Source organism: Thalassophryne amazonica, chromosome 2 (assembly GCF_902500255.1).
Source record: "Thalassophryne amazonica chromosome 2, fThaAma1.1, whole genome shotgun sequence".
Taxonomy (NCBI): Eukaryota; Metazoa; Chordata; class Actinopteri; order Batrachoidiformes; family Batrachoididae; genus Thalassophryne; species Thalassophryne amazonica.
This window is the reverse complement of record NC_047104.1, coordinates 25,110,303-25,135,323: the sequence shown is the minus strand read 5'-3', so window position 1 is coordinate 25,135,323 and position 25,021 is coordinate 25,110,303. Positions and strand designations below refer to the sequence as shown.

General features: G+C 41.4%; 1 protein-coding gene across 1 annotated transcript in view; it reads right to left on the bottom strand.

Annotated features, from left to right (window-relative positions):
- pdpr (pyruvate dehydrogenase phosphatase regulatory subunit) overlaps window positions 1-25,021 on the bottom strand; it is a 65,666-nt gene that overhangs the window by 38,489 nt on the left and 2,156 nt on the right. The window contains 6 exon segments of the mRNA XM_034184459.1: window positions 2,210-2,327; window positions 2,431-2,552; window positions 9,771-9,934; window positions 10,162-10,243; window positions 12,085-12,218; window positions 16,360-16,628. Of these exon segments, the coding sequence (XP_034040350.1) occupies window positions 2,210-2,327; window positions 2,431-2,552; window positions 9,771-9,934; window positions 10,162-10,243; window positions 12,085-12,218; window positions 16,360-16,622 (883 nt within the window). The 5' untranslated portion in view covers window positions 16,623-16,628.

Genomic DNA, 25,021 nt, shown 5'->3' with positions numbered 1-25,021 from the left:
TAGTGCAAAACATCTCTAAAGCCCCACAATTCTAAGAGTGTTTTTACAGACATTCTTCCATCATTGAGGCCTGCCATCTGGGACATTATGTAACAGAAATAACTCCAAATGCTTTCACTTTATCTCAGATTACCATCTCCCACTCAGCAACACAGAATCACCTAAATCATTAAAAAAAAAAAACTATGCAAAGTGAAAATTGCTACGTCACAGAGTTATGCCACCAACTCATTTTATAATTTGAGTGGCAAAATAAATATGTTGAAATATTGTGCTTTTCACCAAACTGTGCTTTTGCAAATTAACATTTGATAACTAGGGAAATAGTCAGGTCCTTCAGTATATGGACAGAGACATTTTTTGTAATTTTGTCTTTGTGTACCACCACAATGTAGTTGAAATGAAACAACTAAAGGCCTGGTCCCACTAAATAATGAACGATGAATCATGAGCCACGTAGTATGTTTTTTTTTTGTACGAGTCGATCGATTCAACAAATGCAGGAGAATAATGACCCTTAAGGTGCTCTGACACTTACACTACTCTGATCCGCGAACGAGCATGATCCCACCCGCTGTGTTACCAGATGGATGCTGTGCTTTGTTCCACTGGATGCCACGCGTTGTTGCTGGGTGCTGAGTATTTAAAATAATTATTTGTAGCGGATTAATCATTTCTTCTCAGAGTTGGCTGTTGAAAATGCCTCTAATCACTTCCAGAGTCACAGAGAACCGCTCTAGCAGCAGCTTTTTTTTTCTCCTTTCTCTCTCTGCGCTAAATGAGGTGGAGAACGCATTTGTAACCATCTAAAAAGGTAATTATTTGTCATGTTTATGTTGTAATAGCTTAATGCGTGATGGAGATTTTGAACATTTAAAAATGTTCTTTGCGCACTTGAACAAAGCTGCGCGCAGTTAACAATGGTTTACAACGTGTTTGAGACGAGTTTACTCTCATGCACGTCAGAGTGCATGCAAGTGCGTGGATCAAAGTCGTGCAAGTATCAGGACACTCTTACGATGATCTTAGAGGCAGAATATTCAGCTAACGACGCTCATCTCCGAGCGTGGTGCTAATTTCAAGAAGTTCAAAATTTAGCAAAGACAGAGTGGGGCAGTTTGTGTACGTGATACTATGAGGACAAACAAGGATGTTAGTGTTGAGTACTTGGCGGCTACGAGGTCTCTCTCTCTCTCTCTCTCAAATGTTCTCCGAGAGAGACGGAAACAGTCTAAAAGGTCATTATTCATAATGTTTATATTGCAAAAGCTTGGTAAAAACAGTTTCATGTTCATTCCTTTTTATGAGCAGCTGTAAAAGTATGTTTATGATAGATTTAACATCTCGTTATAATCGATCAGATGAGCTGCACTGGGTGCGCTGTTTGTGCCGATGCAATTACTCACATGTAGTTTTTAACTGTTTGCGCAATGTTCATATACGCAGCTCATTATTAGAATAATCACTGAAATTTCTGACAAATCCATACGTGGCTCATTATTCATGGCTTTATTATTCAGTGGGACCAGGGGTTAAGATGTGCTTGTGGTGTACTTTCAGTTTCATTTCCAAGGGTTTCACAAAATTATCATGAACATTTCAAAATTACAGCCATTTACAGCAGTGCGCAGTTTCTCCAGTCACAACCTAGAATTTCTTCATTGTTTTCTGGGTGTCTTGGCAGCTTTGCTCACTAGTTTCCTTCTTGCACAGCCACTCAGTTTTTGAGAACTGCCTCCTCCTTGACAAATTTACCCTACAGTGACAATGTTGTTGTATTGCTTAATTATTTATGGAAACTAAATTTAAGAAAATGTTCTTGTGGAGCAGGAAGCTTAGTGGCTCAGGAGCTGGAACGCCAAAATGCAGACTTTGGTTTTAATCCGAATCACCACACCTGTCTGTATCCTTGGACAAGACAGGTAATCTACATTGTCTCAGTCCAACTTTAAATGGGGACGTTAAATGTGAGACATTACTGTAAGGCAGATTGAGCATGTGCTCGATGGAACATCCAGTTTCATTTTAACTCCACTGTGTGGGAGGACAGCATCAATTTTGTTTTTTGACCAAAAGAGAGAAAGGTCACTGTCCAAACATTGATGGCCCTAACAGGAGTGTTAGAAAACCAAACATTTTACACATCAGTCGAAATATTTCCCACAACAGCTGTAGTAAGATCATCTAATTATGCATGTTTTCCTCAAACCTGGTGTATTGGGGAGAAGTGGTTCCTGGAGAGGTTTGGTGAGGAGGTAAAAGTGTTCACAGCCATGCAGAGGAACAGAGACTTTCACTTCACTGGCTTGACCCAGCTCGTATGCCCACTGGAGTAGACAAAAAGAATAAAAGTCATAATGTCTCTGATTGAAGTTGTGTCCAAGACCATTGAGGTTTCTCCTTTTGTATGAAAGGCAGTCCAAGGTTTACCTGGCCAGCACAGTTGACAAAATATTCACACTCGATGGAGCCACGATCAGTCTCGACTGCTGTCACATGATCACGGTCGACAACAACCTGTTGGACACTGGTTCGCTCCAGGATCTGAACACCTGCAAAAGATGAGGAGAGTGAGTAGGTGCATGGAAGGACAAGGAAGCAATAATGAAGAGAAAAAATTCCCCTTAACCTAGTATCTGTATGTGGCGAAAGTGTTGAATTTATAGAGGCATTCACTGATCGCAACTCAACATTGATGATGATTGGGAAGCCCCAAGTCTAAAAGGTCCTGCTGCTTCCAGTCTTGCTGTCAGACATGGACTTTACCTAGTGACGTAAGATGACAACTGCACATATTTGGTATGAGTTCTCTTTGGAGTATCCTTGGGTCCTGCTGGAATGACTTTGTGTCAAAATGACCGGGAACTCAGTGAAACTCAGGCAAGAAGGATCACTGACATTGTGAGGAAACGTCACCTACCAAATTTTTTACACGTTTTGTGTTTCTCTGGACATGATCCAGCACGCAAGTGCCTCAGTGTTGAAGACCCCATGCTTTAGAGAGGTTGCAATGAACCAGTTGTCTGCCTGGATGGCTATTATCCAGGATCCAGGGTGGTTCTTTGGTGTGGTGGACAGGGTGACACGTGACACCAGTACATGTTCCCAGACCTGACATAATATTTGGTCTTGAAGCTCATACAGTTTAAAGGTCTGTTCAAATGGAAATGGAAATGCAAAACAGAAAGTCAGAAATCCTTTAAAAGGTCACATACTCTGCAAAATGCACCAAACCATGATTTTCTTTCAACAGGTCTCTTTCCACCACAAGAACTTGTAAGTGAGGGAATGCTCCTGAAAGGTGGGCCCTTTTCAGTGCCAAAATAAGTCACTGCTCTGTGGTATGTATTTCTGAGCAGTCCGGAAATGCCGTTGGGTGGTGCTCAACACAGACTGGTGAAACTTGCACAAGAGAAGATGACAACCACACCAGGCAGTATTTCTAAAACCAAGCTGAAGAAACTGCAACAGTAACAAACAGATGTTTTTTCTGAAACCTTGGAATGTACTGAACAAGATCTGAAAATTCTAGCAAAATATTTTGAGTGAAACATTTTTATTTCTACATTTAAATACATGGTTTGGAAGCTTCTCAATTGTATTTTTGCAGTCTGTATTTTGCTCTTTTGTTTCATCAGTAGTAATCCAAAACCATGGTATTCTTTTCCTTGTTTTCCTGGTCAATGCTTCATTTCATTTATGTTTCAGGTTATTTGTGCAGGTTTTTAGTGGTGGATTACAGTCCACCCCTACCCTATTATTATTACTTCTATTTTGTCATTTGATTTTTTTTTTTTTTTTTTTTTAAATGGACCACAATGGAAATAAGTGTTTTCACTTTCTTGTGTCATCCATGTATTTTTAATGTATTTACATTTATATTATGTACTTACATTGAACTTATTAAAAAAAAAAAAATCATGCACACATGCACTCCCGCTTTTAATATATAGATGATTTACTGCCTCCTGCTGGAATGGCGTGAGTCCAGAATGTAAATATTAATGTCCATTGTTCAGTGTTGTTATACAAATAATGAATGTTTATGAGTTCAATGGAACAAATATTTCATGAGGTGAAAGATGGAACGTACCATACAACGAGGAGAAGCCGAATTGAATGGTACATTCCGTCTTTCATCGAATGAAATATTAGAATGAAAAAAAACATTCATTGTTTGTTTTATATAATGCCGAAAATACAATCCCAATTCCCCAAGTTAGGACGTTGTGTAAAATGTAAATAAAAACAGAATACAATGATTTGCAAATCCTCTTCACCCTATATTCAATTGAATACACCACAAAGACAAGATATTTAATGCTCAGACTGATAAACACGTTTCAAAAAAGCTGGGACAGTGGTATGTTACCACTGTGTTACATCACCTTTCCTTCTAACAACATTCAATAAGTGTTTGGGAACTGAGGACACTAATTTTTGAAGCTTTGTAGGTGCAATTCCTTCTCATTCTTGCTTGATGTACGACTTCAGTTGTTCAACAGTCCGGGGTCTCCATTGTCATATTTTGCGCTTCATAGTGCACCACAGATTTTCAATGGTTAACAGGTCTGGACTGCAGACAGGCCAGTCTAGTACCCACACTCTTTTACTACGAAGCCACACTATTGTAACATGTGCAGAATGTGGCTTGGCATTGTCTTGCTGGAATAAGTAGGGACGTCCCTGAAAAAGACATTGCTTGGATGGCAGCATGTGTTGCTTCAAAACCTGGATGTACCTTTCAGCATTGATGGTGCCATCACAGATGTGTAAGTTGTCCATGCCATGGGCACTAACACACCCTCATACCATCACAGATGCTGGCTTTTGAACTTTGCGCTGGTAACAATCTGGATGGTCTTTTGTCCAGAGGACATGACGTCCACAATTTCCAAAAAGAATTTGAAATGTGGACCCATCAGATCACAGCACACTTTTCCACTTTGTGTCTGTCCATTTCAAATGAACTCGGGCCCAGAGAAGGCGGCGGTGTTTCTGGATGTTGTTGATGTACGGCTTTCACTTTGCATGGTAGAGTTTTAACTTGCACTTGTAGATGTAGCACCAACAATGGTTTTCTGAAGTGTTCCTGAGCCCACGCGGTAAGATCCTTTACACAATGATGTTGGTTTTTAATGCAGTGCCGCCTGAGGGATTGAAGGTCACGGGCATTCAATGTTGGTTTTCGGCCTTGCCACCTACGTGTAGAAAGTTCTCCAGATTCTCTGAATCTACTGATTGTAATATAGACTGTAGATGATGGAATCCCTAAATTCCTTGCAAATGATCGTTGAGAAACATTGTTCTTAAACTGTTGGACTATTTTTTTCACACAGTTGTTGTGAAAAAAAGTGGTGAGTTTTTGCATGATCAAAGCCATACTCACACACAAACAGGCCACTTAACTATTAGAATATAGATTAGTATCCCAGTGTAAATGATTATATATATATATATATATATATATATATAAAGTTAACTATACATTTATTCCTACTTACATTAATCGATGAGATTCTACTGTCTAACTTGCAATCTGTACACATTCAATCAAGCTCCTCCTCAGTATTGTGAAGTGTTAGCCTCACAAGGACCACAATGAAAATAAGCATTTTTGCTTTATTGTGTCATTTGTGTATAATTGGTATATACACACACACACACCTTTCTTTTTACATTGATTTTACAAAATAAACTCAATCAATCAATCCCTTGTGTAATGTTCTCAGCAGAGTGTAGAGATGTCGATTAAACATCAAGCTAAACCTTTAGTCAATGAAGGCAGATTCGAAGTGGTGTTGACTGTTGACACAATCTTCATGGATACGTGAGGTGAAAAGGTGTTGCCTGAACAATGTCTCACACTGGATGGCATGTCCATGCAGCAAAGCCAGGCGCCTGTACTCCTCTCTGTCATTCCTGATGCATCCAAAAATGAAGCTGGGGTCATCGCACTTGTCTCAGAGCAAACAAATTCAAAAACGTCATCAAGGGGAGGGAAGCGTCCATTGTTTTCCTCTTTGTATCCTGACCCAAATGACACCCACTTCTCTTGAAGCCCATATGGCAACTTGTCTGCAATTGGTCCAATGCCTCTGGAGGTATCTAGATACGATAGCCCGATGAGATATCCACCTTCATTGGCACTTTGTATCTCCATGAACAAATCTCCAAGTTCACGTAGTTTGGTGTGGTCTTTGGCTGAAATCTCTGGCAAACTGTCCGGCTTGTGGAACAGTGACTGCTCAATTGTCTCAGGGGTTGCATAGAAGTCACACAGCCTCTCCCATGCTTTGCATAAAGCTTGACTGGCATCACATGCACTGAGTGCAAGAGTCTCACTTGTTGGCTGGACTGTCTTCCTAACCATTTTTTCATGGGATCGAGTTCTTGTGATGGGGTGAGTTGGATTTCAGCCACTGCATTGGCAAATAAGGACTGCCATGCACGAAAATTCTCTGGCTTATCATCAAACTGATAGTCCTGATGTTACAAGATCATGTTTCACCAAATACTGTGCCAGTGGGTCAATACGAGGCGATGCACAAGATGCATTGTGGTGTGTGACAGCCTGTCCATTTAATGTCAGTCTTTGACTCAATTCTGGTTAGCTGAGACAGGTTTGGTGCAGGTAAGTATGCTTCATCTCTTTCAGGTTTGGGCTCGTAATTGGCAGTTTGTAATTTTGTTGTGCCTACTGATGGATGCCTAGCACTGGTGAAAACATGGCTGTGATTGGTCCATCTGATACGTCGGCCGCTATTGGCCATCACGCCATGTTCTGTGATTGGCTGTCGCGCAACCGCCGAAAATGTAAGTTGGCTCCACTCCTCCAGAGACTGTGGTACCAGTGCTCAGCCAGTCAGCAAAATGTCAGAATCCTGACTAAAAGTCACATGACCAAATAACCCGATACCGACTCCTTTGCCTTGGCTGGAGGAGTGTAACCCACTTAATGGATGCCATGATCTGAAACGGTTTTGTGATTCTGCTTGGACTGATGGTTTTACAAGTGGGATTGGTACTGGTGGAGAAGTAGATTGATTCTGATCAATTTGAGCATGAATGTATTCACTACAACCTCTGGCAATAATTATGGAATCACCGGCCTTGGAGGATGTTCATTCAGTTGTTTAATTTTGTAGAAAAAAAGCAGATCACAGACATGACACAAAACTAAAGTCATTTCAAATGGCAACTTTCAGTAAATGGATTATCAAACTCTTAAAAGAGGGTAAATCATCATGCAATGTTGCAAAAGATGTTGGTTGTTCACAGTCAGCTGTGTCTAAACTCTGGACCAAATACAAACAACATGGGAAGGTTGTTAAAGGCAAACATACTGGTAGACCAAGGAAGACATTAAAGCGTCAAGACAGAAAACTTAAAGCAATATGTCTCAAAAATCGAAAATGCACAACAAAACAAATGAGGAACGAATGGGAGGAAACTGGAGTCAACGTCTGTGACCGAACTGTAAGAAACCGCCTAAAGGAAATGGGATTTACATACAGAAAAGCTAAACGAAAGCCATCATTAACACCTGAACAGAAAAAAACAAGGTTACAATGGGCTAAGGAAAAGCAATCGTGGACTGTGGATGACTGGATGAAAGTCATATTCAGTGAGGAATCTCAAATCTGCATTGGGCAAGGTGATGATGCTGGAACTTTTGTTTGGTGCCGTTCCAATGAGATTTATAAAGATGACTGCCTGAAGAGAACATGTAAATTTCCACAGTCATTGATGATATGGGGCTGCATGTCAGGTAAAGGCACTGGGGAGATGGCTGTCATTACATCATCAATAAATGCACAAGTTTACATTGATATTTTGGACACTTTTCTTATCCCATCAATTGAAAGGATGTTTGGGGATGATGAAATCATTTTTCAAGATGATAATGCATCTTGCCATAGAGCAAAAACTGAAAACATTCCTTGCAAAAAGACACATAGGGTCAATGTCATGGCCTGCAAATAGTCCGGATCTTAATCCAATTGAAAATCTTTGGTGTAAATTGAAGAAAATAGTCCATGACAAGGCTCCAACCTGCAAAGCTGATCTGGCAACAGCAATCAGAGAAAGTTGGAGCCAGATTGATGAAGAGTACTGTTTGTCACTAATTAAGTCCATGCCTCAGAGACTGCAAGCTGTTACAAAAGCCAGAGGTGGTGCAACAAAATACTAGTGATGTGTTGGAGCGTTCTTTTGTTTTTCATGATTCCATCATTTTTTTCCTCAGAATTGAGTGATTCCATATTTTTTTCCCTCTGCTTGGTCTAAAAAAGTAACAGTTACTGACTGCCACAATTTTTTTTCCCTGATTTCTTACAGTGTTTTTTAAAGCCAGAAAGTTGCCATTTGAAATGACTTTAGTTTTGTGTCATGTCTGTGATCTGCTTTTTTTCTACAAAATTAAACAACTGAATGAACATCCTCCGAGGCTGGTGATTCCATAATTTTTGCCAGGAGTTGTAGTACGCTGCAGTCTAAACTTCTCTTCTGAATCAGTTTTCCATTATCCAATATCCTGCGCATTTCTGCTACGTGTTCCAACACTGCTTCAGCTGCTTCAGCTTCCTGCTTTAGTCATAGCACTTCCAGCTCTGTACAGAATCTAGCTGATTCCAACTTATTCTGAGCTCCTCTTGTCTTCCTTTTTGCTTCTCTAGCAGCCTTTTGACGTTTCAATTTAGCCTCCTGCTAGCATATAAGGCACTTAGCATATTCTGCTTTAGCTCTTGAATGTATTGAATTTGCAGATGATGCTGATGTAGTGATGCTCTTGGCATTTGAAACAACTTGTTGCCATGGTGAACACTTTGAAACACAGTGCCGCCTTTTCATTGTAATGTTCTCAGCAGAGTGTAGGCACTCTGATTAAACATCAAGCTAAGTCTTTAGTCAATGAAGACAGAGTCAAAGTAGCATTGACTGTTTACTCACAATCTTCATGGACAAGTGAGGTGGAAAGGCATTGCCTGAACAATGTATCACAGTGGATGGCTAACATGTGCAGCATGTCTGCCTCATTCTCACAGCAACCAGGAAGAGAACAGAAACAAGAAATGACATCACTAGTAAAAAAGGAAAAGTTTGACCTTCAAAAAATAAAATGATCTAAAGCACATTTTTAACCTTTTACTGCTGCTGTTATGAACTAAATAACTTATTTATGCATTTATATATTTATACTTGTACAAACAACATCCCACAGGAATGTAATAACTGCCTTCAAGGCAACACACCTTGTATTTAAGGTTAAAGAAGTAATTCTGATTTTTCTAGCAGTGCTCACACAGGCTGAGGAAATAACAGGTAGGTGACACGCCCCCAGCTTGGTGTTCCTTTCCACCCACAGAGTCTGCCTCAAACGCAGGTATTATGAAAACTTCTGCCTACCTCAGCATACCAGAAAGCCCAAGATTCCCTTCCAGGGAGTGGGCATGATCATTTAAAGCTACAGATAAGAAACAGCCTGTTTTGAGCAGTGCTGAAACACAGGGCTTTACAGGTCTACTAAAATCCAGGCTCAGGGTGGACTTTTACCAAGAAACTTTAAAGAGATTTTGGGACCCTCTGGGGTCTATGGAATATGTTGAAAAAGTATACAGCTTAACCTTTAAAATTTATCATAGAATGTTCAACATGCACATGCATATCAGATGTGCTGTGGTGACCCTGAGGGAAAAAAAAGGAGAACTAAAAAAACGTTTTTCAACCACTGGTCAGCTGAAGGAAGGTTGTGAGTGTGAGTCCCTTACCTAATCCAGCAGCAGCCACTGCAAGAGCATGGTTAACATCAGGTGGCGACACCACAGCATCTACAGGGAGATGGATCGCCCCAACCAGGTCATGTATGTTAACAAGAGGGTGTAGCTTAGCCACCTCCTTAGGCTTCATGATGTTACAGCTGATTCCCAATATTCTAAGAAAGCAATGAAGGAGAGGAAGCATCTATATATTAAAAGCCAAGTGGCCTCTGTGTACGTGAATGCATGCTTGCGTGTATATGACTTGGTTCACGGAGAAACAATTTTTTCATCTTCACAAAGAGGTTACTGTCCTATTTTTACTTGAGTGTGACTGGGGCAAAGACAACCACAACAGTGAAGGAAGTCACGTACTTCAGTGGCCAACATCACAGAGCCTTACTTAAGTCGTGATGCCAAGCGCTTAAGAGAGATGAAGCGATCCTGATTTTGGGCCAAACACAAAGAACCTGTCTTCACATAACCTGAAACACACACACACCAGACAACAAAAGACAACTCATCAGGTCTCAAACTACTTAAGACGCTTCCAGCACAAAAGTGGAAAACTCAAACTGAAGGGTAACTGTCAGCAAAGAAAAAAAACAAAACAAAACATACGAAACATCAGTGGTGCAATCCACACACAAACACTTCACATGAAGTCGTGTCTGAAAAACTAATTAAATTAGGACTTCACAATGTGATGAAAAAGAAATATTGAGCTTATTGCTATAATTACTGCAAATTGTGATACAGTAAATGTATGGTCTTATAATGTTAGTCAGCTCCATAAATACTAAGACAGCAATTTCTCAGTAATATCTCAGAACTCGTGTTCCTAAATGTGCTTCCAGTGATGAAAATGGGTCATGGAAAAAACAAAATTAATTTTTGGCAAGGGCCAAAGCCCCTGGTGAGGGGTCTGGGGGTTCTCCCCCAGAAAATAATTTGAAATTTCAGATGCATTCTGGTGAATTTTCAGGTCTATTTACCCACAAAAGAAATCTCCAAAAAATTCAATTTTTTGTTGGGTCAGGTCAATTTTTTGACACAACCTGTTTGTGCTACCAGCCCTTAATCCAAAAAAACCTCATTGTGGCTCATAAAAGAACACAGTAAAGGAAATGACAGTTCAAAGAACTCAAAAATAATAATTCTCAGTATCAACTCAAATGGAACAGAAATATTTATGCCACAATAATGCATCAAACCTGTTAAGCCTTCACTCATGTCTGAGTTTTCCTAGTTTGGCGCTTATTGATAATCTTTCTTTTCAAATTCTTGGCCACCTTATATACAGATGTCTGGGTTTTCAGTTGTTTTCCCTGGGACAATCCCAGCTCCTGCCTGAGTTCATCTTTCTTTTCTTTAGCTTTTAGCAATTTTTTTCTTTAAAATACAAACATTGCTTATATTGAAAGGTATTAAATTAATTTATTCACTTTTCATTTCATGTAAAAAGAGGGGAGGGCTCTAAGAAAATTACTGCTTATCTGGCTAGACCCTCACTTTTTAAAATTCTAACTTTTTTAAATGTTCTCTGCGTAATTATGCCTGAACCCCTTCAAATAACATATGTGGTACTAAGACTCCTTTATGCTTTCATATAATTGCAAAATAAATAAATAATAATAATAATAAAAAAACCACAGGCCAACCAGCTGATTTGTGTAAATCAGACATTTTTTCCCCCAATACAAAAACTTCTAAAAAAAAAAAAATGGCAAAAAAATGTTTGTTTGCATGTGTTCTGTCGATTTCATCATTACATTTTTATAATTTTCCAAAATATCAATAAAAAATATAAAAGTCCTTAAAGGCATTAAACCAGCTTATTATAAACTCTGCATGTGATGATCAAATGTCACTGATTTCTATGTAGTGGATTCTGAATGTTTCTCTTGGCTAATTATTGTAACTGGTTTTCTTTAAGTGTTATTTATTATGTGAAGTTATGTAAAGTTGTGCATATATTTCTGTCTATATAGTTAAGGTGTTAATATATTGTTCAATTTGATATTCCAATTTGCTTTACCAATTACAAAAAGAAAAAAGTCATTATTTGGCTTTGTGGTCCTCGGGGATGCCCAAATTTGCTCACTTTCCATCACTCCCTGCTCTGTCTAAGGTGATTAGTTTATTTGGGTATGCTCAGACAATCAACAGAAAATTCAGTGCAGAAATGTAAAAATTAAAGTGTTTAATCTGAAAGTGCAAAATTACAATGTATCTCAATTATGACTTGCAAAAATTTACTCCTGTACTTAATAATATGGTGTACAGCCATATTACCTCATAAAGTGGTCACTGCAGTATATCTGACCTGTTTTAACTCCAGTCTCCTGTTCCAGTTGCTGGTAAAGTGTGATGGAGTAGTTGGCCATCTGACACTCAATAGGGATGGGTTTTGCCACGCTGACAATGCCAGCACACAGTCTGGTTGTTCCTGCACCTAGTCTGAACACAGAATTACAGTTGACATACAATAAAAAAGTAAAAAAGAACATCCATAAAACATGAGATGTCACTGAATGATGAAGACGAAAACAATGTGAATCCTGTGCAGGGTTCTCCCCAGACAATGGAATAATGGCGCAGTGCCGTTACACTGCCATCTAGCGCCGCTATACTGAGTGGCGTCATCTTGTGATGTTTCAGCATGAGACATGGTGGGAATCTGACTGAGCACAAAACCAATTTTGTGGGGAGATTTCACATTAACATCTTCAGCTCTTTATTTTATCCTGTTTACATCTAGATGACACAAACATGACAAAACGCAAGCATTTCACAAAGCACGATGATAAGAGGACGATCTCCGCATTTTTTGCTTCGTCTTGGTGGGGACCACAGCCCGTGCAGGGCGCAGCGATCGCCGAGCCGTCCGGGGAGGAGGCATGCCTCGATGACTCGTGATGATGACTCATTTTTAAGTGATAACCATTAATTTTGATGCAGTCACGGTACAAGCAGCGACTTTCCACTGTGCACAAACAGTGCACGTGCACACTGCGCAACACAGTGCGTGCTGCTCCGTTACAGAACAGTCTCACGTCAAGATAGACTCTCAAAAATAAATAAATAAATAAAGCCTACCAGCTCCACTGATAAGAACAAAATACAAAAAAAAAAAAACTGAACAGGCCACTCATCCACTTATGATTTCCAAAGTCCATGCCATCAAAGCAGTCCCCACGCACAGATCGGAGCTCCACACAAAGTTCTCTCACAATTAGATAGAAAAACCTTTATCTCCTGAAAATAAAGGATTCCAACTTATTTCCAATGCAAAAAAATCCATCTGCGTGTCCAGGTAGACTGTAAAGAACAGTGTCGTGGAGACATTCCATGTGTACGTTCACAGCGGGACTAAAATAGCATCACAAACAAGTTTGTTTGTGATATATTTTGTTTTGTTTGTTTTGTTTTGTTATACTTTTTTATGTAAGGCCTGAGGAAGACCGGGTGTATGGTCAAAACATGTTGGCTTGACCATTAAAATAAAGGCCTTTTAACACCTCCTTGTGCAGCTCATATTTTTGGAGTGCCTGGACTGAATCTGTTTTTGTACTTTATTCATATGTTTACACACACACACACACACACACACACACACAGATATAGTTTATATATATGTGTGTGTATATATATATACATACACACACACACACACATATATACATACAGTTGTATGCAAAAGTTTGGGCACCCCTGATAATGATTTCATGATTTTCCTTTGTAAATCATTGGTTTTCTGGATCAGAAATTTCAGTTAAATATATCACATAGCAGACGAATACACTGATATTTGAGAAGTGAAATGAAGTTTCTAGCATTTATAGAAAGTGTGCAATAATTATTTAACCCTCTGGGTGACAGCTATGACCAAGCTTTACTAAATTATAAATAACTTTTTAATGATGAGATAGAAACTTGCTTTTTTTTTTTTCTTTTTTTTTTTACTGAAAAGTTAACTTCACGGACTTTCGAGCCAGCCATCGGCCATTGTTGTACTCCTCATAGAAGCTGTGTGATGACGTGCGCAATATGAGTATCCAATCGGAATTGGTTCACCGTCACATGGTTTTCCAAAATCCAATCGTAGGGCAGATTTACCCCACGTGAAAAGCCAAAGATCGTTTTCAGGAGTGATACGTTACTAGCTGGCCCGTTTGAATAGCCCCCTGGATGCTCCAATGAGTACATACTATTAGTACATACTCAGTGTGCCCTGCGCCATTACGTACAGCGATCAGTGAAAGCAGGAGCACACAAAGAGCCTCTGATGACAATCTCACATGCTCAAACAAAGAGTGTGTAACTATCAGGATTGCTCCACTAGTTTGCATGTGAATGTTACTGGATAACTCTGTTACTTTCTCTGCATAAAGCACTGTTTACCATATCAATGGACAACAAAACGCACAGACCATTTTGTACATATTGTTTAAAATATGCATTTGTGTTTATTGTTTGAACCTTTTTGTTGTGCAGTATTTCACACGAGTCCTCAAATTACCTTAATAAAGTGTCAAAACAGTTGTTTATTACAGTTTGCTGTGTGTTTTGAATAAATGTGTATGGAAAATTATTTCTGTGCTTTGTTTTTTCCTTGCCTGAGTTGATTGTAAACCTTTATTACACTTATAAAACACAACAAAAACATACATATTCTGAAAGCACAGGTTGTCCTGAAAAAAAGAGACATAACATTTGATTGTGGGATGCAGGGAGAACTGTTAACAGTAATAATAAAACATTTATGCCAGGCGAGTGAACTGTCCAAAAAATGCCCTCGGACCCCAGAGGGTTAACATGCCACAATCCCGGGAAACTCGAGGAGAAGGCGGAGCTCTAGCCAGTGATGGTGTGTGCAATCTGTCTGTGATGAGTACAGTGGACGTGGACATGTCCTCTCGCTTGCAATGGTGGACATGGACATGTCCTCTCACTAATGATCTGTGTGTGAGGCATTATAGTGGATGTGGACGCTTGGCCCTCCTCCTCTTCTTCCGTGGTTTTGAAGCTTCACTGCCAGCAAAGTTCAGCAGGGTGAATTAAAATCTAGCAATGCAGGCATTTACTAATAAAAACCAAAAAGGAGTTTTCGCCGGATTGGCATAGGGTTGTGTATAATTGTGGAGCAATGGTGTACAGTAGTGCAGTGTTGCACAGACTTACATATAGTAGTAGTTGTTTGTAGACTTGCATAGAGCACTGCGTCCAGTGGCTCTATGCTGAAAGGCCGCGAAAAAACTTTAAACGTTTCATTTTTTTGTGTCCATTTTGCAGACCCCTTTGCGCCCCTCAGCATATTGCCACGTAGGGCTGCATAAGCTCAGTGTAATTGGTATGCCACATTACACAACTCTACATTGGCTTAGTGTGAAAGGGGCTGTACCAACATCCATTGTTCCATTTTCACAGCGTTCATCCTTGATCCAAAATACATAAGCATACCAAACTGCAAATGTCAGCTGTCCAGTTTCTCTGTGAACGAAGTTGCATGTGCACATGCATGCACACAGAGCTGCTGCAAGCAGGTGCTTTTAATAAACAAAGAAAGGCAGTGGCAGAAATATCATGCTAATAGCAGTATGAGAGTTATTTAGACTGACTAAACCAATTGAGCTACAAAAACAATCAATTAATAACACTAACACCACCATTAAACTAACATAAACCACTATAACTACATTTAAAACCTCAAAACCCCGAACTCCCATGGTGCATTGCAGGAAAAGGTCCATTGTTTACTTATTAGCTAAAACTGATACCGTCTCCAAAACTATTTGTCCTATCAACTTTCTGTTTTTGCAGCATTCATCCTTGACCTAAAATTATTAGCATACCAAACAGCAAATGTCAGTTTTTGCGTGATCGAAGCCATAACCCCACCCACCACCACCACACACACACACGCCACCTGGCTATTATAATATAGATATATTAGTATACAGTACATATTTCATATTTAAACAATTTCTTATAGTGTATAAGATGTGTTGTTTATTTTGTGGTGTACAGTACAGTACAGTCTGCAGGAGCACCCCAGTTTTGTTGTACGCCCCCCTGTACAATGACAATAAAGACTATTCTATTCTCTTTCTTGCACACTCACTCATTTTTTATAACTATCTACTCCGTATAAAACTGATTATTTACAGGTATTCTACCAAAGCGTTCCATTACTTATGCAACCCATAAAAAGTCCCTAAGGCTGCTCCCTCGCTTGCACTCTGGGTTGCCACAGCAAATCTGAGGTGGATCTGAGGTGGATGTTGAATTGGCACAAGTATTACGCCAGATGGCCTTCCTGACGCAACTCCAAATTGCATGGAGGAATGTGGCAGGGGCAGGGTTTGAACTGGGAGCCTTCCACACTGACCACCACCCACTTATGCAACCCATCACCTTGGCTTGTATATTTTTAATTAATTGATATCAAGTTGTAGAGATTTGCTTTCAGTTTGAGTTTAAGGGAGATAATTTTAGAATGTTTAATTTTTATATATTTAAAATGGCATAAACTAGAACGGCTAACATGTAATCACGTTAAACAGGAACCATCTGCATCAAATGTAATTGAGGTACTCACCTCCCCTGCTCTAGCAGGACTATATCAGACCAACCCAGTTTGGCCAGATGGTAGGCCACCGATGTTCCCACGATGCCACCTCCACAAATCACCACACGAGCCTGGCTAGGTAATGGGAGCAGCTGGGAGTCCACGCTGACAGTCATGCAGGGTGGAGAGGTACGGAGGCCCCTGCCATCCAACCGGAACCCAGTCTGGGTGAGCAGCAGCCTTGGGAGTCGTGTGGAGAAAAGAGCTGTGCAGCTCCGAACACAGCTACACATAGCTGTCTGAAATCACAAAGCATTCAACCTTACACCTTTAAAGGCCGTCAACTGAAAAATCAAACTCATTGTTTAGTTCCAACAACACCAGGAACAGATTTTAACATGCTGATAGTGAGATAAATGATCAAAGTAACCACACATTCATCCTGCTTGTTTTTTTTTTTTAGTCTTGTCAGTCACTTCGACAAGACTATGTTGGTCTGTCTGTTGGTTTGTTTGTTCACCTGAAATTTCTTCGCCGTTGCAACAGGCTTCCGTTCAGGTTAAATGTGCCGTAAATTTGTCAAAAATATGCTGTTTTTCACGCTGCAATGGAGCCTTTAAAAAGTGGCGTAAAAAACGTAGTTTAAAAATACTGAGTAAATTAAAAAGGTGTGAAATCCTTTAAATGTACCTGACGATCTTTAAGGATGTTCCAAAAATATAATTTGTTAACCAAATGCTAATTTATTTCTATGAAATAAACTTAAATAATGAAAGCAAAGTTCCAGTAAAATTAACTGTGAAACTTTTAGGCATTTCATTTGGTATATCCAACTCACACTCACTCATCTTCAACCACTTATCCGTGATGCACAGAACAATGCCATCTACTGGATGGGAGTGTGAATAGCATCCAACTGTCACACAGTCACTATTCGTTGTGCTGAATCACACAAACAGAATTTTCAATATTGCAAATACCTTTATTTTTACAAATAAAAAAATGACAAATTTACAAATACACATTTATTTGTAAAAACCAACACAAACATTACAATAACTAGTGTGTTGGTTTTTACGAATAAATAAACCAACCAACCAGTGATGAGGAGGCTCATTTTTCCATAATGCCTTTTGGCATATGTGAGTTTTAATGCTCAAACCTTCAGAATTACCACATTACTTTAAAACTAAAAGATTTTTGTGATATTTTCACTTTGTAAAAATTAGAGCTGACTAAACCATTCGGAAAATTCACATGGCTTTCGGTGAAAATTGTATGGGCTTCACAGAGATTAAGGAGTGTTACTACCACTTTAAGGACAGCCCACAATGGCGCACGGCGCACCACGCTCCGAGCCGCGATCGACAGGCAGAAACCACCATTTCATTTCTAAACGGATGGCTGTGTCTATCCGGGACCGTCGTGTGCGATTTGTCTGGTTATCACAAGAGCTGGACATCAGGCATTTTCCGGCAGATTTCACTTTTAACGAGAGATTTTGTCATGGAAAGCCGCGCGGAGGCTTCGCGCGTCATGACGGAGCCGCTGATGGAGCGAGACAAAGAACAAGTTGGGACATGCCCAGCTCTCTACAATTTCTCTTATACTCACTCGACTGGTAAGCCACTGAAAGCCGAGATAGGCATGTCCCAACTTGTCTTTCTGTGGAGATCTCTGCGCACATCAGTGGACGACCTGCTCTGGTTCCTCGTCCAGAACAAAAGAAACACAGACGAATTAAGGTTTTCATTGCCCTTCATTCAAATTTTTCAACAATTTAAAAATCCTGATGATGTGCCAGCTGCAGGAACGAAGCTGCGCGGAGGTTAAACGATGCCAACAAAAATCAATGAAAGTCCAGATTTCTTGTTTCGTCAGGGCTTCGTTGCCCTTCGTTAAGTGCCATGTGACTGGGCCATAATGAAGAGAGCATACGAGGTCTATTAGAAAAGTATCCAACCTTATTTTTTTTTTTTAAAAACCATATGGATTTGAATCACGTGTGATTGCGTCAGACAAGCTTGAACCCTCCTGCGCATGCGTGAGTTTTTTCCATGCCTGTCGGTTGCATCACTCGCCTGTGAGCAGGCTTTGAGTGAGGTGTGGTCCACCCCTCTCGTCTATTTTTTATTGCGAATAAATGTCTGAACGATTTGGAGCTTTGCTGCATCAATTTTTTTCCAGAAACTGTGAGAGACCTCCAGGTGGACACCGCTCGAAAAATTAATCTGGCTTTCAGGGACGATTTTATGGGGATTAAACAGATTACGGAGTGTTACTGCCGCTTTAAGGACTGCCCACAACTCCTGAGAGCGCGGCGCGCTCCCAGCCCCCATCGACAGGCTGACACCCCGCTGGAACAACCAGATTATTTCCAACATGAAAGCTTTGTTGATCCGGGACCTCGTCTGACTTTCACAAAAAGGCAGAAGATGTGGACATCAGCACTTTTTCGGCACATTCCACCGTTACAGGAGTTTTTTTTTCATGGAAAAAGAAGCGGAGGGACGCGCCACGGAGCCGTTCATTACACGGCACAAAACCACCTCGGTGTTGGTCTCACAGGATGGCTTTCAGGTGGATTTCAGACGGATTCCGGCTGCTTTCCAGTCGTGTGAATATCCGATTGTGATTGTGCATGAGCTGGACATGCCCAAACATGTCCTGGAAGGCTTCATCACGGCGTTGCTTTGCGCCATGTGGCTCCACCGTGACGCGCGGAAGTCCTCCGCACGTCTGTCTTAATGTGCCGAAAAAGTGCTGATGTCCACGTCTTTTCACAATTCCTGTGAAAGTCAGATGACATACCGGATCAAGACAGTGTCCAGTTTAAAAATGAACGGCACATTTCACTGTTACAGGAGTTTTTGTCATGGAAAGACAAGCGGCTCCACCGCGCGTCGCGGCGGAGCTGCATGGCACAAAGAAACGCCGTGATGAAGCCTCACAGGACATGTTTGGGCATGTCCAGCTCATGCACAATCACAATCGGATATTCACACGACTGGAAAGCAACCGGAATCCGTCTGAAATCCACCTGAAAGCCATCTTGTGAGACCAACACCGAGGTGGTTTTGTGCCGCGTAATGAACGGCTCCGTGGCGCGTCCCTCCGCTTCTTTTTCCATGAAAAAAACTCCTGTAATGGTGGAATGTGCCGAAAAAGTGCTGATGTCCACACCTTCTGCCTTTTTGTGAAAGTCAGACGAGGTCCCGGATCAACAAAGCATTCACGTTGGAAATGATCTGGTTGTTCCAGCGGGGTGTCAGCCTATCGATGGGGGCTGGGAGCGCGCCGCGCTCTCAGGAGTTGTGGGCAGTCCTTAAAGCAGCAGTAACACGCCGTAATCTGTTTAATCCCCATAAAATCGTCCCTGAAAGCCAGATTAATTTTTAGAATGGTATCCACCTGGAGGTCTCTCACAGTTTCTGGAAAAAAAACTGATGCAGCAAAGCTCCAAATCGTTCAGACATTTTTTCGCAATAAAAAAATAGATGAAAGGGGTGGACCACACCTCACTCAAAGCCTGCTCACAGGCGAATGATGCAACTGACAGGCATGAAAAAACTCACGCATGCGCACGAGGGTTCAAGCTTGTCTGATGCAATCACACGTGATTCAAATCCATATGGTTTTTAATAAGGTCGGATACTTTTCTAATAGACCTCGTATTTATCTGGGGAGAATTCCATAACAAATATTTTATTTTCTTTTTAACATTGTCTGCAGGAGGGCAAGCATGTGCACATGCTTGAGCTTTGAAAAGACCAGTAGTTACCTTGATGCAATGTGTGATGCTGACATCCATGAAATGTCATATAAATCACCCCAGAGGGCCCGGTTCCATACAGCAGGTTAATCTTTTAGTCTACAAAACTTTCTTAATCGACTAAGTTATGTCACCCAACATGAGCAGTCTAATCTCCATTTCACATCGATGGCTAAACTTGTAGATTTACAGTCTATCATTAGTCAGTGATTTTCATGGGCTTAAGTGGCCTCGCGAGTGCTGTTTCCAAGGAACGCCTCCAATGCACAAAAGTTTTGTTTAACACCACAGCCACTTTGAGCAGATGGGTGTTTGTGTAAGGAAGACGTTGAAAAGCAGACCTGTTCACAAGAGTGTATTGATTACAAAACTCCCTGACATACAGACCACGCCCGAGTATGTCTGCGCCTGCGCTCTTCTACTCTTGGAGCGTACCATTACTAAAACACAGAGGGGTGTCCCGTAACATCTCCCCTTTTATAGTTATACAGCAAGGCGTTCCACATGAACCTGTGGTTGGACATATACACATGCCTATAAAAAATAAAACATGGCTATACAGACCCACTGCAAGTCATCAATTGAAACCACATTTAAAACCATAAAACCTGTTGTTAGACAAAACGTATCAATGCAACAACTGTAAATCATTAGTTAATAAATAAACACCATACACATAGCATGCCTACACAGTCAACCACAGTTCATTAGTGCCTTTGCATAACCATTATATCATTTATTTTATAAGTTTTTTTTGGAACCTTCACCAGCCTTCCCCTGCTGGTCCTGTACTATCTTGAGTCAGGGGAGTGGGCTTCCGGCTGTCTGGGCTGCTCTTCCTGATTACCAACATCATGGTGTGTATCCTTTTCTTCCTCTGCCTGAGGTAAGTTAACCTGCTTACCGACCTGTCCCTCTTGTGGTATCTCTGTCACTGGCCTTTTGGCTGGTCTCAGATCCACCCTGTTACGCCTGTACAAGGTCCCCTCAACATCCACTAGGTATGACCTAGGACCTACTTGTTGGAGGCACACCCCCTTTCTCCATCTACCTGTCCGGTCACCTGGTAATGGCTGCATTCTGATAGGCTGACCTATCTGTAGCTCGGGCAGATCTCTGGCGGACCTGTCATACAAAGACTTTGCCTTCTGATGTTTAGCCCTTTCCACGACACCTGGAACGACACATGGCTCTAAAAGCGTCTCAGAAACTGGAAGTGAGGTTTTCAACCTACGAGCCATTAGTCTTTATGCAGGGCTACTGTGTATGGCATCAGTAGGTATGTTTCTCCACTGAAGTATGGCTATCCACAGGTCAGTACCTGCGCTGGCTGCTCATTTCCACAGATCTTTCGCTATTTTCATAGCTGATTCTGCTTTACCATTCGATTTAGGGTGCCGTGGGGATGACATAACGTGCTCAAAATTCCAGTCTTTTGCAAATCTTCTAAATGTCTCATTGTCAAAGTGGGAGCCACAGTCTGTAATGACCCGATTGGGCTGCCCATACCTGGCAAATTGTGATTTGCATTTAAGAACTGTCATTTCTGCCGTGAGGTCTGGAAGCTGTTCTATTTCCCAAAAATCTGAGTAGCGATCCACTATCACTAGCAAGTCTTTGCCTGCCTGTTTGCATAGATCCAAGCGAAGAATTTGCCATGGCTGTGTGGGTAATGCATGTGACATCATCGTTTCCCGCTGATGTCTGTGTGTGTATTCATTGCATGCTGAACACTGACTGACATAATCCTTTATCTCACCTTGCATATTCGGCCAGTACAATGTCTCTCTTGCCTGTCTGTAACATGCGTCACCCCCAATATGGCTTAGATGGATGCGTTTAAGCATCTCGAATCGCAATGCTCTTGGAATGATCACTCTCTGGCTTTTGAAAAGCACCCCGTCTTCTGCACTTATCTCGTCCCTCATAGACCAATATTCTCTAATGGCTATGGGAGTATCGTCTTTGTACTCTGGCCATCACTGTAAGACTACGGTCTTTAACATTTGAAGGCATTTATCCTCCTCTGTATACTTCCTTATCTGTGCCAGGCGTTGGCTGGTAACATTCAAGTAATTGGCTTGATTTAAATGTTCAATGGTCTCCAGTTCCTTCTGCAGGCTGCAAACGGAATTACGCCTGTATGCAGCCTCAGACATGTTAGAATGTACTGTAGCTCTGCTTAAAGTGTCACTAATGTACATATCTGGGCCAGGTTTATAAATTACTTTCAGATTATAATTCTGCAACGTAAGGAGCATGCTCTGTAGGCGTTTAGGTGCACTGAGGAGTGACTGGTTGAAAATCGTAACTACAGGCTCGTGATCCGTTTCCGCTGTTCTCTCTTCCCTACCATACAAATAGTGATGGAAACGTTGACATGCAAACACAATGCTCAAACACTCCTCAATTTGTGCATAATTCTCTTCAGTCTGTGTCAATGCAGGAGACGTGAATACCACAGGTTGATCCTCTTGCAAAAGGCAGCAACCAAGTCCCTTTTGGCGAGCATCACTCTGAATGGTGATCAGCTTAGTCAATCATAGTATCTTAAAACTGGTGCCGCCGTGACCAGTCGTTTGATTTCCTGAAAGGCGGTCTCGTGTTTAGGCAGCAAATACCATAGCATGTCATTATCCAGCAGTCGTCGCAGCGGTTCACACACTTCTGAAAGGCATGGCAGGGACTTTGCGAGATAGGTTACAAATCCTATAAATCGTTGCACCACCTTGATGTCCATGGGGCGGGGCATATCCTGAACTGGCCTGATCTTCTCAGGGTCGGGCGCAGACCCTCTGCTGACAGAATGTGTCCATGAAATTTTACTTCCTTAACTTTAAACTGGAGCTTTTTCAGGCTCAGTCTTAGTTTAATCTCGCCACATCTGTCCATCAATGCTGTCAGTTTAATATCGTGATCTGCCTCAGCCTCTGCATCAGTGTCTCCGCACTCAATGACCAATATGTCATCAGCTATTGGCTCGACACCACTTAATCCTGACAAGAGTTCATGCTGTTTCCGATGATAGACCTCTGGGGCAACAGATACTCCAAAAGGCAGCTTTAGCCACCGATACCTGCCCCATGGGGTCCAAAATGTCATCATGTAGCTGCTTTCTCTGTCCAATTTGCATTGTAGAAAGGCATCACGTGCGTCGACAAGCATAAAGATCCGAGCTTTGGGGAGCTTGTAAAGCACGTCATCCAGTGTGGGCATGATATAATGGAACCTCCTCAGAGCTTTATTGAGAGACTTGGGATCAATGCAAATCCTCAATTTCTCTGACTGTTTAACAATTACCATGTTGCTAATCCACTCAGTTGATTCAGACACAGGTGTTATGTGACCATCCTTCTCATGTTTGTCCAACTGAGCCTTGACAGCACTTCTGAGTGCTACCGGGACATTCCGTGGAGATGCCTCATCAGGTGCCACCGTATTGTCCAACTCAAAGTGAACATCCCCTGGGAGTGAGAGGACTGGTCCATTAAATACAACTGTGTATGAGTCCGTAAGCTGCTGCTTAGTGAGAGGCATCGTACTGCTTTGATCTACTTTATTCAGCTCCTCAGGTATGGTAACGTGCATAAGGCCCAGCTGCACACATGTTGAGCCTGACAGGAGGGGCCTTTGATTACATCGAACTATCTCAAAGTCCAACATATGTCTCGTGCCCGCACCTTGCATTCAGTTCTTAAGATGCCTACTGAATGCATCATTTCACCTGAGTACAATACGAGTTTAGCTCTACTGGACAAAAGTGGTACATCTGGTGCAAGTTTTCTCTTATCTTTGATGCTCATAACATTACAAGTTGCACCAGAGTCCAGCTGGCACCTTTGTGATCCCCCCTGCATTTTCAGAGTGGCAAACCACTTTTTTTTCCTTGTCCTTTCACTGCTCCAATCCTCTCCACCATGTAGATGCTGTCCCCCGCGTTCTCATCCTCACTACTCATCTCATCTGCTGCATTCACTTGATCCGCTCAAGCACTTTTCATGCACACTTTTGAAAAGTAGTTGAGGATCCCACAATGAGGACAGATCTTTCCATATGCAGGGCATGCATCTTGCCCATGTTTGTGCACATCTCCACAGTATTTACATGTGCTTTTATTGACCGCCACTTGCCTCTCATTATCACAGGCCCTGCCTGAACGGTCAAACTTTAGTGGGGCTCGCTGCTGTTGCCTGTTTGTGACATGCACATTTTCCATTGGTCTGTCTTGAGCCATCATTCTTAGCTTTACGTCAGTCGCTTCTGCAGCTCTGCATATATCAATGGCGGAAGACAAGGTGAGTTAATTTTCTCTGAGTAAGCGGCGCCGTACACTTTCATCATTGATACCAACAACCAGCTTGTCCCGTATTAACTCCTCTTGCAGCTCTCCGTAATCCCAAGTGGCAGCTTTCTCTCTGAGTCTTGTAACAAACTTATCAATTGGTTCACCATCTTCCTGCTTAGAATTTCCAAAGATATATCTTTCAACTATAACGTTCCTCTTTGACTTAAAATAGCCCTCCAAAACATCTAGTATGGCTTTCACATCTCCCTGTCATTCCTCCGATAAGTCCAGATTGTTTGTAAATGTGATGACATTCACTGCCCATTACTCGTCTCAGTGTTGCTGCCTGCACTGCCTCTGCTTTCTCATTCAACCCAGATGCCAGCAAGTAATCTTCAAATTCAGTTCTAAAATTGTTCCAATTACTTGCCACATCTCCAGTTAACTTCATTTCTTCAGAAGGCGGAATGCTTGCTGCCATGTTGTTACCTCTTAGCCAGTGCCAGCACTGGTTTAAACTTGAAAAGGACGTCTTACTTTGGTATGCTTGTAGCAACAACGAATGTCCTTACAGCAATAAAAATGCTGCTCAGGTGGTGTTTGCAGTTACCCTTCTGACACCATGTTTGCGTAAG